Source organism: Panthera pardus, unplaced genomic scaffold (genome assembly GCF_024362965.1).
Source record: "Panthera pardus isolate Hobbes unplaced genomic scaffold, ASM2436296v1 HiC_scaffold_2, whole genome shotgun sequence".
Taxonomy (NCBI): Eukaryota; Metazoa; Chordata; class Mammalia; order Carnivora; family Felidae; genus Panthera; species Panthera pardus.
In genome coordinates, this window is record NW_026526765.1 from 97964012 (window position 1) to 97978473 (window position 14462).

Here is a 14462-nt window from a genome sequence, read left to right on the forward strand (position 1 = left end):
AAACTAGCTGCTTCTTTGCTGCCCAGGAATGTTGAATAATTGAGGAAAGCCTAAATATCATTTACAACCCTGGGAAACCCTAGCCACAGGCGATATGGAGAAGGGTTCATGCCTACATCCAGCCGACTCTCCAGCAACACAGGGGTTAGGGAGGCCCACCCCTCCTAAAGACATGAAAATCTGTGCGCAACTTTCGACTCCTCAGAAAGTTGTGACCTCCCAAACGCTTCACTGCTAATAGCCTGCTGAGGACAGGAGGCTTACTGATAACATCAACAGTAGATTAACACATATTTTGTATGCGATAGGTATTATATGCTGTACTCTTACAATAAGAGAGCTAGAGGAGAGAAACGTTATTCAGATAATCGTAAGAGGGGCGCCTGGGTGGCTGGGTCGGTTAAGTGGCCGACTTCGGCTCAGGTCATGATCTCGCGGTCCGTGAGTTCAAGCCCCGCGTCGGGCTCTGTGCTGATGGCTCAGAGCCTGGAGCCTCTTTCAAATTCTGTGTCTCCCTCTCTCTCTGACCCTCCCCCGTTCATGCTGTCTCTCCCTGTCTCAAAAATAAATAAACGTTAAAAAAATTGTTTTTTAAAATAAAAATTAAAAAAAATTAAAAAAAAAAAGAAAATCGTAAGAGAAAATACACTTACAGTATTGCACTGTAAAAGATCCACAGAGAAGAGGACCCACGCAGCCTAAACCTGTGTTGTTCAGGAATTGACAGTACACAGAAAACCAAGGCCTCTACCGTTTGCTTGCCTGGCTTTTGAATCTCAGTGCAAACTGCACTGTTTAGGGGCACCTCGGGGGCTCAGTTGGTTGAGCTGCCGACTTCGGATCCGGTCATGATTTCAAGGTTCCTGAGTTCGAGCCCGGCATCGGGCTCACTGCAGTCAGCACAGAGACCGCTTCAGGTCCTCGGTCTCCCTGTCTCTGTCCCTCCCCAGTGCTCTCTCTCTGTCTCTTTCTCTCAAAAATAAATAAATATTAAAAAAAAAAACCAAAATCAATCGCACTGTTTGTGGCAGAGTGGTAGGAGACCGTACGCACGGGTTACCCTTGCATGTGTAAGCTGCCACTCACCGAGAGGAATTCCGTGAGCTCTTGCTGCAGGAGCATTTTCAGTTCCCCCTTGTTGAGCTTGAATCTGTCCCCTTCCTTGCAGGAGTACTGGTGGAAGATTCTAATCATGATGTTCATGGCAATCTCCAGCTGAGTGGGCATGTTAACCTGATCACTTCCAGGGACTGGCCACCACACTCGGGGGAAAAAACACTTGTTGAAAAGAAGCAGATGGGGAAGCATCAACCCATGCATGAGAACAGAATGCTGCCTCCCCCAATCCTCCCGCGCCACGGGGGACGCTCACTAGGCCGTAATGCTCTTCAGTTAAAGCGTCTGTGCATCTGGGGCAGGCTGTGAGGAGACCTGTGCAGGTGAGTTTTCTCCTCCCCAATCTCCACTCCCCCCAAAGCTAGCAGTTCCAGTGCGTTCACAAGTTAGCAATCAGACACAAATTCGGTCGATATTAAAACACAGATTTAAAAAACATAAATCAAACGTAGATTAAAAATAAATAGAAGATGAAGAAAATACCCAATTCCGTACCTGTTCCCCCAGGGCACAACTCGGCAACAGGTGTTTATCATTAAACTCTACTCTTTAAATCCGGGTTCCAGCTAGTCACGCCTGTTCCCCAGAAGACAAAAATTACCAGCAAGGAGAGGTTCAAATGGAAGGGCCTCTGGGTCTGTTTTTAATCGTCAGAAGGAACAGGTGTGCTCTGTTGCCCCGAGGGCCCTCAAGGTAGGGCCGGCGCCCAGTGAGCGTTAGATGAGAAGGCCAATGAGAGGCAAAGAGGAAGCCTTCAGTACCCTCCCTGTGGGGAATATGGGTAGAACTCACATTCAGGTGCTAGCAAGTTGGTGCCTGGGAAGAGCTTTAAAAATAGAGGAGAAAAGAAGAAACACTGGTTCAAACCTGTAGACTCCTTAGCAGGGCCAAGAGCAAGGTCAAGGGAATAAACAGAGCAGATTAGTTAAACGAATCCAATGGATGCTTGTATAGCTGTAAAAAAAAAGGAGAGAGAGAGAATGAGGAAGCTCTCCATAAGCCAAGTTAGAAAGGAACAAAGCAATCCCAGCTGTGTAACAAAAGAAAAAACCCCACAAATTACACGAATATATATGCATATATACTGGCATTTGCCCAAGGAGTCGCTGAAAAGATGCATAAGAAATAGAAGTGGTAGCTATAAGGAGTTAGGGGAAAGAGGGTGGGACAGAGTGGCTGGGAATCAGAGTTCTTATTTATACATCTTCAGCTGATCTAACTTTTTCAGTTATAGGAATGTATTACCGAGTCAAAGGACTGAAACCGAAAAAAATCCCAGGAGTGCCTGGGTGGTTGAATCAGTTAAGCAACTGATTCTTGATTTCCGCTCAGGTCATGATCTCAAGGTGTGTGAGATTAAGCCCCAAGTGGGTTCTGCCCTGAGCACGGTGCCTGCGGTGCCTGCTTCATATCCTCTCTCTCTGCTCCTCCCCTGCTCTCGCTCGCTTTCAAGGAAGCAAAGAAGGAAAGAGAAAGAACAAAAGCCCAGAGCAGCTGTGTCTGTAAGAAACCACGTGAGGCAGGATTCCAAGTCAGAAAACTCAGAGAAAAAAGAAAAACTAAAGCCAGAAATTGGCTACTGTGCTTTTAAACACTGCCTGTCTTCTCAAGACTGAAATTAAATTATATAAAAAGCAGTATTTATATTTCCTTTCAACAAGCCTGTTGGGAGGGAGCCTCTGCCAGCCCATCCCCCTCCCTCTTACCACCCACACACTCCACTGAAACCTCCCTGGAGCTCCCCCGGGGAGGTTCTCACTAAATAGATATCTAAAGTCCAATTTTCAAAAATATTTTTAAATTAGTGTTTTATTATTAAAAGAATGTCACATGTGCTAAAATCATAATATTTTCAATACTCAAGAGTATGAAATAAAAGTAAATTTCTCTCTCCACCATTCCCCACCCTTGTCCCTCTCCATTAACACTTTCCTGGGTGAGGGGTGCCTGGGTGGCTGACTTGGTTAAGCGTCTGACTTCGGATCAGGTCATGATCTCACGGTTTGTGGGTTCAACCCCATGTTGGGCTCTGTGCTGACAGCTCAGAGCCTGGAGCCTGCTTCGGATTCTGTGTGTATGTCTTTTTCTCTCTGCCCCTCCCCTGCTCGTGCTCTGTCTCCCTCTCTCTTTCTGTCTCTCAAAAATAAATAAACATTAAAAAAAATTTAAAAAAAAGAAAAAAGCAAGCACTTAAGCACATAATATATCACTTGTATTAGTTATACTATGGCATTATTATTATATATTATTATATATTATGTTATATTATGTTATAATAACTGATACAAATTACTTGACAACACTCAGGTGAGAATCATTTCTTACAATGTTCTTGTGTAGGAAGACCCAAAATAAAAAAGCTGCCAATGTTTTCTGAATTCTATGTATGCAACACAACCCCAATAAAAATAACAAGATTTGCACCAAGGGCAAGGTTTATCTGTCACATTTACACAGGGCCTGGTGTAACCAAAATGCCTGATAAATATTTGAATATATGTAGGTACATTCATCCAGTGGAATAATATGCAACTTTAGTGAAGATTGGGATAGATCCATGTAGTGATATAAAAAGATTTCCAGGGGCACCTGGGTGGCTCAGTTGGTTAAGTGTCTGCTTCACCTCAGGTCATGCTCTCACAGCTTGTGGGTTCAAGCCCCATATCAGGCTCTGTGCTGACAGCTCAGAGCCTGGAGCCTGCTTTGGATTCTGTGTCTCCCTCTCTCTGCCCCTCCCCCGATCATGCTGTGTCTCTCTCTGTCTCTCTCTCTCTGAAAAATGAACACTAAAAAAAATTAAAAAAAAGATTTCTAAGATACGTTAAGTGAAAAAAACAAGGTGTACCACATGTTGAGACTATCATGTACATTTATTTGTAAGGGTACATATATAATATGTATCTAATATAAATTGTGTGTGTGTGTGTATATATATATATATATATATATATATATATATATTTTTTTTTCCTGTAAGGATAATAGCAGCTGACACATACATAGCACTTACTATGTGGCAGGCACATATTTGAACTCATGTAATACTTTCTGTTAAGTAGGTACTACGTTATCCCATTTATACAGATGGGGAAACAGACTGTGGTAACTAACTACCCCAGGATCACACAGCTTGTGGCAGAGGTGAGAGCTGAAGCAAGGGGGTCTGCCCTTCTCAGCATCATGATCCTGCCTCTCCCCCCAAGGAAAGCATTTTTTTTGTTTGTTTGTTTTTAATGTTTATTTATTTTTGAGAGAGAGAGTGAGCAAGAGAGAGAGAGAGCACAAGCTGGGGAGGGGCAGATAGAGAGGGAGACACAGAATCCCAAGCAGGCTCAAGGCTCCCGGATGTTACTGCAGAGCCGGATGCGGGGCTTGAACACACAAACTGAAAGATCATGACCTGAGCTGAAGTCGGACGCTTAACCGACTGAGCCACCCATGTGCCACTTCTGTCACTATTTTTAAATACCAGTTGATCTCGCCCATTTCTCTCCATTCTTCCCCACCTTGGGACTTCATAATTTTGATCTCTATTACCAAAACAGAGGTAGCTTCCTTTCTGTTCTCTCTACTTTCTGTTCTCCATTCCCATTTCCATTCTGCTGTCAGACCAGTTTAGCAAAAGCACAAATCACGGCCCTCACCCCTGTGCGGTCAAAAGTCCCACCTTCCCTAAAAACTGACCAAAATGCTGTGCTCTCATTCTTCCTTGCCTTGGCACATTCTGGAAAGCTCATTGTGTCTATTCTTTGAAGCTCAGTTCAAATATCTCCTCTTGGAAGTTTTCCAGCGCTTTCCCAACTTTGAACCTCCCACCTTGGGTAGATGCCCACCTGTCTTCTTATCCACTGGAGCATCTCTTTATCGTTTTTATCATTTCATTTAGCACACATTCCTGTAATCACTTTTTTTTTGAGCCTGCTCATATAGTCTCCACTCTACGGACCATGAATGAGTCCTTTGATGGCAGATTTGATATCTGGTTCATCTCTGAAATGTTAGCACCAATTCCAACAATAGGAGGGAAATGCTCAGAAATCTTTGCTGGTGGATGGATTAATGAGCAAAGGACCCATAGTGGGAAACTAAGATCTTCAAAGATTTCAGCTTGTCTAGTTTAATTGTCTAAAGATTTGATTGCCTTTACTTCATATAAAAAACTTTTGTTTCATCAAAGGGAGAGACAGAAAATAGTCATTTCAAATAATATAAGCAGTTTGAATTTGGAATTAAATACTTTCAGATTAAGTTGCTAAAGTTAATAAATGCACTAAGTCTTACAGAGCACGTATGTCTCAGCAGTAGTATATTTAAATCATATTCAACCACAAATGAATTTACCTGGAGAATTCAGATGGCAGGCAAAACTCTTAATAGAATATATATGTAAAATTGTCATGCTATAATCTGATTCGAGAGATGAGAATGTGACCTCTGTCTTCTTTGCTCTTGGGAAAACAAGGTGGTTTCTACTTGGTTTCTGCAGAAAACAAGGTGGTTTCTACTTGGCTTCTGCTTGGTTTTAGCAGACCTAGATATTTCTTTTGGTACATGCTGCCCCTTAGCGTCAGGCTGTAGGACTGCATCTGGAAACACTCTCATTCCCAGAATGCGCTTGAAATTGTGTAAGACTCTTGGCCCTTCAGCGGGCTTATCTGTGATGTAAGCCAGCCTCAGCCTCCACCCTCCAGGAGCCTTTCAGAAACAAAGATAATGTCAAAAGGACTCGGTCTGGCTAGGAACGCAAATTTACAAGTGACATGAAATCCCAGGGTGGGCAAGGAAGACACATCTGTTTAAGTCCCTTTACATATTCTATTCATTATTACAGTTTTACTTTTCAATCTCTGGCATGAGTCATAACTCTTAGGGCTAAAAGGTATAATTGTGCATCCAAGATGGTGTGCAAAGAATGAGAAAAATGGAAATTTCAGATCTGGGGGAGTTTATAAGTAAGGGCTATTTTGGAGGAAAAAAGTACAAACCCACAGGTAGGAGGCAAAAAGAGGAGAGTTGGTTTAAGTGGGGCCATGGCCCAGGAGTCTAAAAGAAAGGAAATATGTGAAAAAAATAGGCCATCATATTAACTGGGACACCACCCAGCCCCCCAGGCTGCTGAACCTGCCACAAAATCCTAGGAGGCTCTGCCTCTGGGGCCAAGGCCAGAGTTATGCAGGAGGCCAAACTGCCTCCTTGCAAAGTTTCCAGTTTTGTCCTTTAAAAAAAAATTTTTTTTTAATATTTATTTATTTTTAAGAAAGAGCAAAAGACAGAGTGTGAGCTGGGGGTGGGGCGGGGGGGTGAGGAGTAGGGCACGGAGGGAGACACAGAATCCGAGGCAGGTTGCAGGCTCCAAGCTGTCAGCACAGAGCCTGACGCCGGGCTCGAGCCGACGAACCGTGAGATCATGACCTGAGCTGAAGTTGAACACTTAACCGACTGAGCCACCCAGGCGCCCCTTGTCTTTTTATTTAACCTGATTCAAATGGTCTGACGTTTTCATAGCTATGACATGGATGAAATCTATGATTACATGCGTGTGGGAGGGAGGGATTACAAGGCAGCATGAGGAAACTTTTGGGGGTGATGGATATGGTCATTGTCTTGATCGTGGTGATGTACACATGTCAGAATTTATCCAAATATACCTTTTAAATGTGTGCTTTAGGGGCGCCTGCGTGGCTCAGTCGGTTAAGCGGCCGACTTCGGCTCAGGTCATGATCTTGTGGTCCGTGAGTTCGAGCCCCGCGTCGGGCTCTGGGCTGACAGCTCAGAGCCTGGAGTCTGTTTCAGATTCTGTGTCTCCCTCTCTCTGACCCTCCCCCATTCATGCTCTGTCTCTCTCTGTCTCAAAAATAAATAAATGTTAAAAAAAATTTTTTTTAAAAAAATAAATGTGTGCTTTATTATGTGCTCCATTATAACTCAATAAAGCTAGTCAAAGAAACTTTCCCAGAATCACATAACTAGATTACAGCATGCTGACGTTCAAACCCATGTGTGTCTGACAAAAATAAAGAAATACATAAAATTATGCAGCCATTTAAAATTAGAATTAGAAAGAATAAAGAAAAAAAACAGAAAAAAGAAAAAAAAAAGAAAAACTACAGAAATGCAAAAATATTTTTCCCAGCACAATAAATGACAGTAGCAAAATAACCATATGTGTGCATCATGGAAAAAATCTGCATACATGTAGAAGAGAAGGAAAATACAAATAGTTTTAATAGTTATCTAATAGAATTATGGATGATTTTTACAAGTTTCAATGCTGCTGTTAAATTGTATTTTCAGTTAAATATCAATTATAATTGTATAATATCTAAAATTATAATCTATCTCCGTATTAGGCAATGTCTTTTAAGGTGCAATGTTGAATTTTAATACTTAGTATATAAAATTCTAGGTTCAAAATGATTATGTCATTTGTTTATATATGCAAGAGAAAAGATAAAGGAACTATGCAAAAATGTTAATAGGAGTTTTTGAAGGAGGTTTTTCCTTTTTTCTACATGTGTTATTCTTGGTTTTGGTAATTTTAAATCTTCAGTAATAGCTCTTTTTACTTTTATAACTAAAAAAATGCAATGGAGTGTTTTAAAAATCATGGAGTTGACAAAGCATTTGAACCACCTAAATATAGATTTTTGGCTGTACTATCCACTGACTTTCCTCAGGCACTTTCGAGTTTGCAAAGCTCTTTTTACACACACTATTAAGCAGCAAATATTTTCCCAGTGCTAGATAGAGTCCGTGAGAAATTACATAATTCAGGACAAATGCTCAAATATTACTGAAAAATACATTATTAAATACCAAACCAACCATAAGGTACATAAATGGGCCTCCTTCTTCATGAGAGGAAAAGGACAACCTCAAATTAATGCCCTTGAACTCCTTTTCCTTTGACAAAGTTTTTTATTCCAAAGTTGGTTTAAGGATCGCCATGTGGGTTCACTGTGGAGGGTGGGGGGGCTGTCCTGTTTCTCATTCTTCTGAAAACAATTAGGACAATGACGTGAAGGGCAGGGGTCCCTTGAGGAACCAGGAACCGCAAGGAGAGCTGTGACTGCACATTTCTCCTCACCCTTGTGGTCCAAAACAAACAAACCAACCAACAAACAAACAACAACCCAGAAACAAAATAGGCTTAGGAGACTGGCCACACATTTCTGCCAGGAAAGTCCGTCTCTGCTCCAGGAACTGCAGAAAGATTCTTCCCTTTTCTTTCCCTTTAAGGCTCTCTCCTACATCCCTGAGTTCAAGGTGTATCATATCTGCTGAATACCTGCTGAATTCAAGATATGTCATCTTGCCCTCTACCTGAAGACTAAAGCTAACAGTAAAAAAGAAGAGGAATTCTAGGAGCAGCTGGCTGGCTCAGTCAGGGGAATATATGACCCTTGACTGCGACGTTGTGAGTTCAAGCCCCACACTGGGTGTAGAGATTACTTAAAAATAACATCTTCCTTTTTCTGTTACAAGTCAAACACCTATTTCCCCAGATGAAATGAGAAGATTTTTACAATTCGCTTCAAAATAATTCAGCGGCTGGGAGGTAGATGGTTTGGTGGGAAGTGGGTAGAGAAGACATTGAACCAGACTGGCCATGAGTCCATTTTAACCGGTGAAGCTGGGAGCTGGGTACATGGCAGTTCTTTAGTCTACTTTTTTAGTCTCTATGTTTGAAACTTTCCTTAATAAAAAGTGTGCATATACGTATATACACCTACATAATCCCCACCTTTGTCAGCATGAGAAAAAAAGTTAATACTGCAATTATTTCACCAGAGAAGTGACTTAATGGCGCTGAGCATATGGAGGATTACTGATAGAGAAGCTGTGACTTTTTGTCACTGTTGCACACAGATAAAGAACAGCTTAAACATAGTGAAGGGAACAAGAATCTTCCCAACAATGAAGGCTGTTAAACACTGAAATAATTACTAGGAGAAGATAGCTAAGGAAATTCTTTCACGGCAAATAGAGATTAAAACAGAGTTCTCTACATGATGGGTAAGCAGAATATTAACGCTTGTTGGTTGCCCAAATTTATTCTGGGGCCAAAGGAGGTGGGTGAATCTTTTTTTTAAAAAATTTTTTTAACATTTATTTATTTTTGAGACAGAGAGAGACAGAGCATGAATGGGGGAGGGTCAGAGAGAGAGGGAGACACAGAATCTGAAACAGGCTCCAGGCTCTGAGCAGTCAGCACAGAGCCCGACGCGGGGCTCGAACTCACATACCGCGAGATCGTGACCTGAGCCGAAGTCGGACGCTTAACCAACTGAGCCACTCAGGCGCCCTGGAGGTGGGTGAATCTTGATGTGAACCTTAGCCAGTCACAACGACTAGACTGAAAAAAAAAGCAGGTAGAATAGAACGCGTTTGGACAAGTGGCATGCATCTGTTCCACAGGTCTGAACCTCAGCTTGTTTATTGTCTAGCTATTAGGAAGCCCAACAATTACACTTCCAATGTCAGCCAAAACCACAGTCCTTGTCTGCCAGGATGCTGAAACAAGGTCCCACTGGTAGCCAGTCTTCACAATGGCACCAAAATGATTTTTGTCTCCTGTATTCACCCCTTGGTGTTCGTCCCCTCCCACACTGAGCATCACTGATCCGTGTTACCAATAGGATATTGTGTGACTTGTAAGACTAGGGCGTAAAAGGGGTGCCTGGGTGGCTCAGTTTGACTCCTGATTTTTGCTCAGGTCATGATCCCAGGGTGGTGAGATTGAGCCCCATGTTAGGCTCCGTGCTGAACTTGGAGATCATGGAGTCTGCTTGAGATATTCTCTCTCTCTCTCTCTCTCTCTCTCTCTCTCTCCCCCTCTGCTCCTTCCCCCTACCTCGAGCACTGCGCTCATACTCAAAGGCACTCTCTTTTTCTCTCTCTCTCAAAAAAAAAAAAAAAAAAAAAGCTTAGGGCATAAAAGACATTGTGACTTCTGCTTTCCTTCCTCTTAGATCACATGCTCTGGGGAAGTCAGTTACCACGTTGTGAGGACACCCAACAAGCCCCATGCAGAGAGATCCATGTGGCAAAGAACAGAGGCCTTCAGCTAACAAGCAGCACCAACCTGCCAGGCATGTGATGAGACTCCTTAAAAGGGGATCCTCCAGCCACAGTCAAGCCTTCACATGACCGCAGGACGACATTTTAGGAAACCCCAAGCCACAACTGCAGCTACATAGCTCCCAAATTCCTGTCCATAGGAACTACATGAGATAATACATATTTAAAGCAAAATTTTGGGTAAATCGTTATGAAGCAATAGACATCTATATAGCTTGTTGGTTAAAAGTTTAGTCTTTTTTTTAAACGTTTATTTATTTTTGAGAGAGAGTGAGAATGGGGCAGGGGCAGAGAGAGAGGGGACGGAGGGTCTGAAGCAGGCTCCGTGCTGAAAGCAGACAGTCCGATGTGGGGCTTGAACTCACTAACATTGAGATCATGACCTGAGCCTAAGTCAGCCACCTAACTGACTGAGCCACCCAGGCGCCCCCAAAATTTTAGTCTTTTTTACATGACTCTTCAGAAAAATGGTGCAATGTAAATAAACATGTGCCTTCTATTATAAGTTCTCAGAAATACACACGTAAGAAAGGAAATTCTCATATGTGGTCTCAGAATGGACAAACTCTTACAGGAGGGGGCACTGTTTCCCATTTTCCACAGCACCTTTCTCCACAAAGCAGAAGTGAAGGTTTAGGGGGAGTAACAATGCTGCAAGTGACCTCCTTGAATAGCTTAGTTGAGTTACTACAGGGCTTTTGAAAAATTAACAGTTTAACCGAAAACCGAAATTAACAGTTAATCAGAAAACAGTTTCTGATACTGAAAACATCACCTCGGATCACAAAGCAGCATGGCTTTCTCACTCCTCAGCATCATCCAAGCAATGTCTGCTTAATAAAATTTCTCTGATTTCCAAAGTTCACTCAAGTGCATTAGTACTTATTTCTCAGTTGTCGGTTTTTGTGATCCACAACCCAGAACTCCAAAAGCTTCCTAGCAGCCCCTCCCCAGCTTCCCAGAGTGAGAAGCTGAGAGAGCAAGGCCCATCCCAGAGACTCCATTCTAGCCTCCTCCAATAAATGGCAACCCTAAAAGTTTTCTGTTTCTGAAATTTGTTCAATAGCGTAAGCTCATCTTTTTTATTCTCTGCCACAAATGAGGTTAGAGTTCCTGGTATAGACACAGCATGTATAGGGGCTGCAAGTAGCAGGGACTGTAAAGTCAAACAGGGCAGTGAATGGCCTCTGGTGCTTATCAGCCACAGAGGGAGGAGTTCTCTCATCCAGCCAATTCTGCCATGTGGTTTTGGACATCATTCTTTGAAGAATCACCTCAAGCATTGTTTACTTACAGCTTTCACAAGAGTTAAAAAAATTTTTTTTAAGTTTATTTATTTATTGGGGTGGGGGGCAGGGGCAGAGAGAGAAGGGGAGAGAGAGAGAGAATTCCAAGCAGGCTCTGCACTGTCAGCATTGAGCCCAATGTGGGGCTCAAACTCACGAACCGTGAGATCGTGACCTGAGCCAAAACCAAGAATCAGATGTTTAACCGACTGAGCCACCCAGATGCCCCTCGCAAGAGTTTTGAGAGCCAGTCATGTTTATTTCAATGCAATCCTTTTCTGTTTCAGCAGCTACTCTCAACTTCCATAGCTTGCCATTAAGAACCCTGAGTGGTTTGCCCCATTCAAGACAGACTCTGCTAAACCGATAAAATCTCCATAGAGCCCTGCCCTTGGTCCAGAAAGCAGCAGACTCTCCGAAAAGAATAGGCCTGATAGACTGGATTTGCCAGTTTCAGGTTAAGTTACAAACTTAGGCAAAGCTGCAGAGCCTAATTATGGTTGCACCTTTCTAGACCACTAGATTCCCTGGAGTTTGGTGTTTGCCTCCATGTGACTAAGACTCCTCACTTTCCAGCAGAGATGGATGGGGTCCAGGGCGTGAAGATCCTGCATCATTTTTTGGGGGGGAGGAGGGACTTTAATACATATGCCTCCAAAAGACCTAGAGTCCAACAAAGTTATTTGCTCATTTTCAGCAAGCAAACTCCTCCTTTTCCCAGCAGCTCAGAAATAGATTGGTGGTGGTAAAATTGCTCAGATATCCTAATCTTAGTCAACTCTGAGCTCCCAAGTTCATATAATAATGATTTATTTCTCCTACCTTGATTTGGCTCTCAATACATGGACACCATACGCTTTAATGTTTACTTTTCTTTAGCCAAAGCAAACCATCGGTTGCAATTGAAAATTTTTTTAGATTTTTTATATTCTATATATCCACCAAGTTGAGACATTTCTCTTTACAGCCTATAGCCTTAGCAGGTTCATTTCCTATGTATCATCCCTGTAAAGGAATAGGAGTTGAAAAACTCCCATACTTATTCACTTACATAGCTTTTTGATTTTTTTTTTAATTTTTTTTTTTTACATTTATTTATTTTTGAGAGACAGAATGAGACAAAGTGAGAGCAGGGAAGGGGCAGAGAGAGAGGGAGACACAGGATCGGAAGCAGGCTCCAGGCTCTGAGCTGTCAGCACAGAGCCCAACGCGGGGCTCGAACCCACAGACCGTGAGATCATGACCTGAGCCGAAGTCGGACACTCAACCGACTGAGCCACCCAGGCGCCCCTATAAACATATAGTTTTGAAATAAAAGTTTAGAGGTTACTTGTGAAGAATTTATGTTTTTAGACGTGGGAATGATTAGCCTCCACCCTGGTTATCATTGCCCTACGATGATAACACAGTGGATCTCAGAGGAATCAGCCATTCCCCTCACCTTATTCTTGGCCTGATGTTCCCTAAGCCAATCTGTGCCATGATTTGACTGGCAAGAGAAGATGGCTGAAGACTGAGAAGGAACGAAAGACCCTTGGAAATCCCTGGAGTTTCACATACTTTTGGAACTTCATTTCGATTGCTTCAAGAGAGAGGCTCCACCCTCTTTATACCTATCAAAAGATGACTGACAGATTGAAACCGGTCCTGGCTGTTCTGTCTTTTAGCAAGCAAAATCTTTATTGCTTCAAATTCTGGATAGATAGGAATTTCCATTAAGCCCTTTTAAAAACTGGCTAAAGAAAATGGCAGGCAAAAACCAACAAAAGATGTTCCTAGGAGCTCATGAAGTAATATTTTATTATAAACAATTTTTATTTTTTCTAAAAATCTTAGGTAAGGAAGTTTCTTCGAGAGACTCTAGGTTTGATTATTAAAAACAAGAATGGGATGGATCAAGAGAATTTTTATCTAACGAATCCATTTCAGAGAGAGGATGTATGGAACCCCAGATTTCATTTGAGATATGCAAGTCCTATATTGGTTGGCTGTATTTGACACTGTTTCCCATTCCTGCCTTCTGAAGGCTTCTATTCTTTGTTTCCATGATCTCTTACTATGAGGCTTTCCCTCCAACCTCTAACTCTTCTTCCTCTGTGTCCTTGCCTCTGAAGGAATCTTGCCTTCTAATGTCTGCCCTTTAAATGTGGGTATTCTCCAGTGCTCTATGTGGTCAACACAGACAATTTTATCTACTATGATGGTTTCACCTTCAGGCTATAAAATTCCAATTCCCAAGCCTACTTCCTCAACCCTGACCTGAGATCCCTGAGAATCGTATCAGTACTGTTTTACTTCCATTCACCTACAATACAGACCCACAACTTCCTGTGACATGCCAATGTTTTGCATAGCCTAGCTACGCCTATCACTTGTATACTTACACTTCCGGGAGGAGAAATTAGATCATGAATTTTATTGCTCTTTCTTTGGACTTGAATTTGTTATAGGCTATACTAGTTAGAATGCATTTTGGGGCGCCTGGATGGCTCAGTTAAGCGTCCGACTTCAGCTCAGGTCATGATCTCATGGTTTGTGGGTTTGATCCCTGCATTGGGCTCTGCTGAATGCTTGCTCAGAGCCTGGAGCCTGCTTCGGATTCTGTGTCTCCTCTCTCTGCCCCTCCCCTGCTCGTGCTCTCACTCTGTCTCTCAAAAATAAGTAAATGTAATAAAAACAATTTTTTAAAAAGTCATCTCTATGCCTAACACGGGGCTTAAACTCATGACCCTGAGATCAAGAGTCTCACGCTCCACCTAATGAACTAGCCAGGTGCCCCATCATCCTCAAAAATCTTAAGAGGAATTATTAGCCCTGGTTTACAGCTCTTTAAGCTGAGGCACAGAGTGGTTTCATAGCTTTCCCAAAGTCGCTGCAGCAATGAAGTGAGGATTTGAACCCAGGGCATCTGGTTCCAGAAGTACTTAATGTTTACCACACTAGGAGGCATACAGAGGGGAGGGAATCTATCTCCAGCAG

At 42.5% G+C, this 14462-nt stretch overlaps 1 protein-coding gene across 4 annotated transcripts in view; it reads right to left on the minus strand.

Moving 5' to 3' along the window:
* Positions 1–14462, minus strand: part of S100Z (S100 calcium binding protein Z) — a 45215-nt gene that overhangs the window by 2271 nt on the left and 28482 nt on the right. For 2 of the 4 annotated variants that reach the window (XM_019462968.2, XM_019462967.2), the window contains exon 2: positions 1087–2070. In XM_019462968.2, the coding sequence (XP_019318513.1) occupies positions 1087–1320 (234 nt within the window). In that variant the 5' untranslated portion in view covers positions 1321–2070. The remainder of the gene's footprint in view (positions 1–1086; positions 2071–14462) is intronic. The other 2 variants (XM_019462969.2, XM_053907264.1) reach the window with 2 other exon arrangements.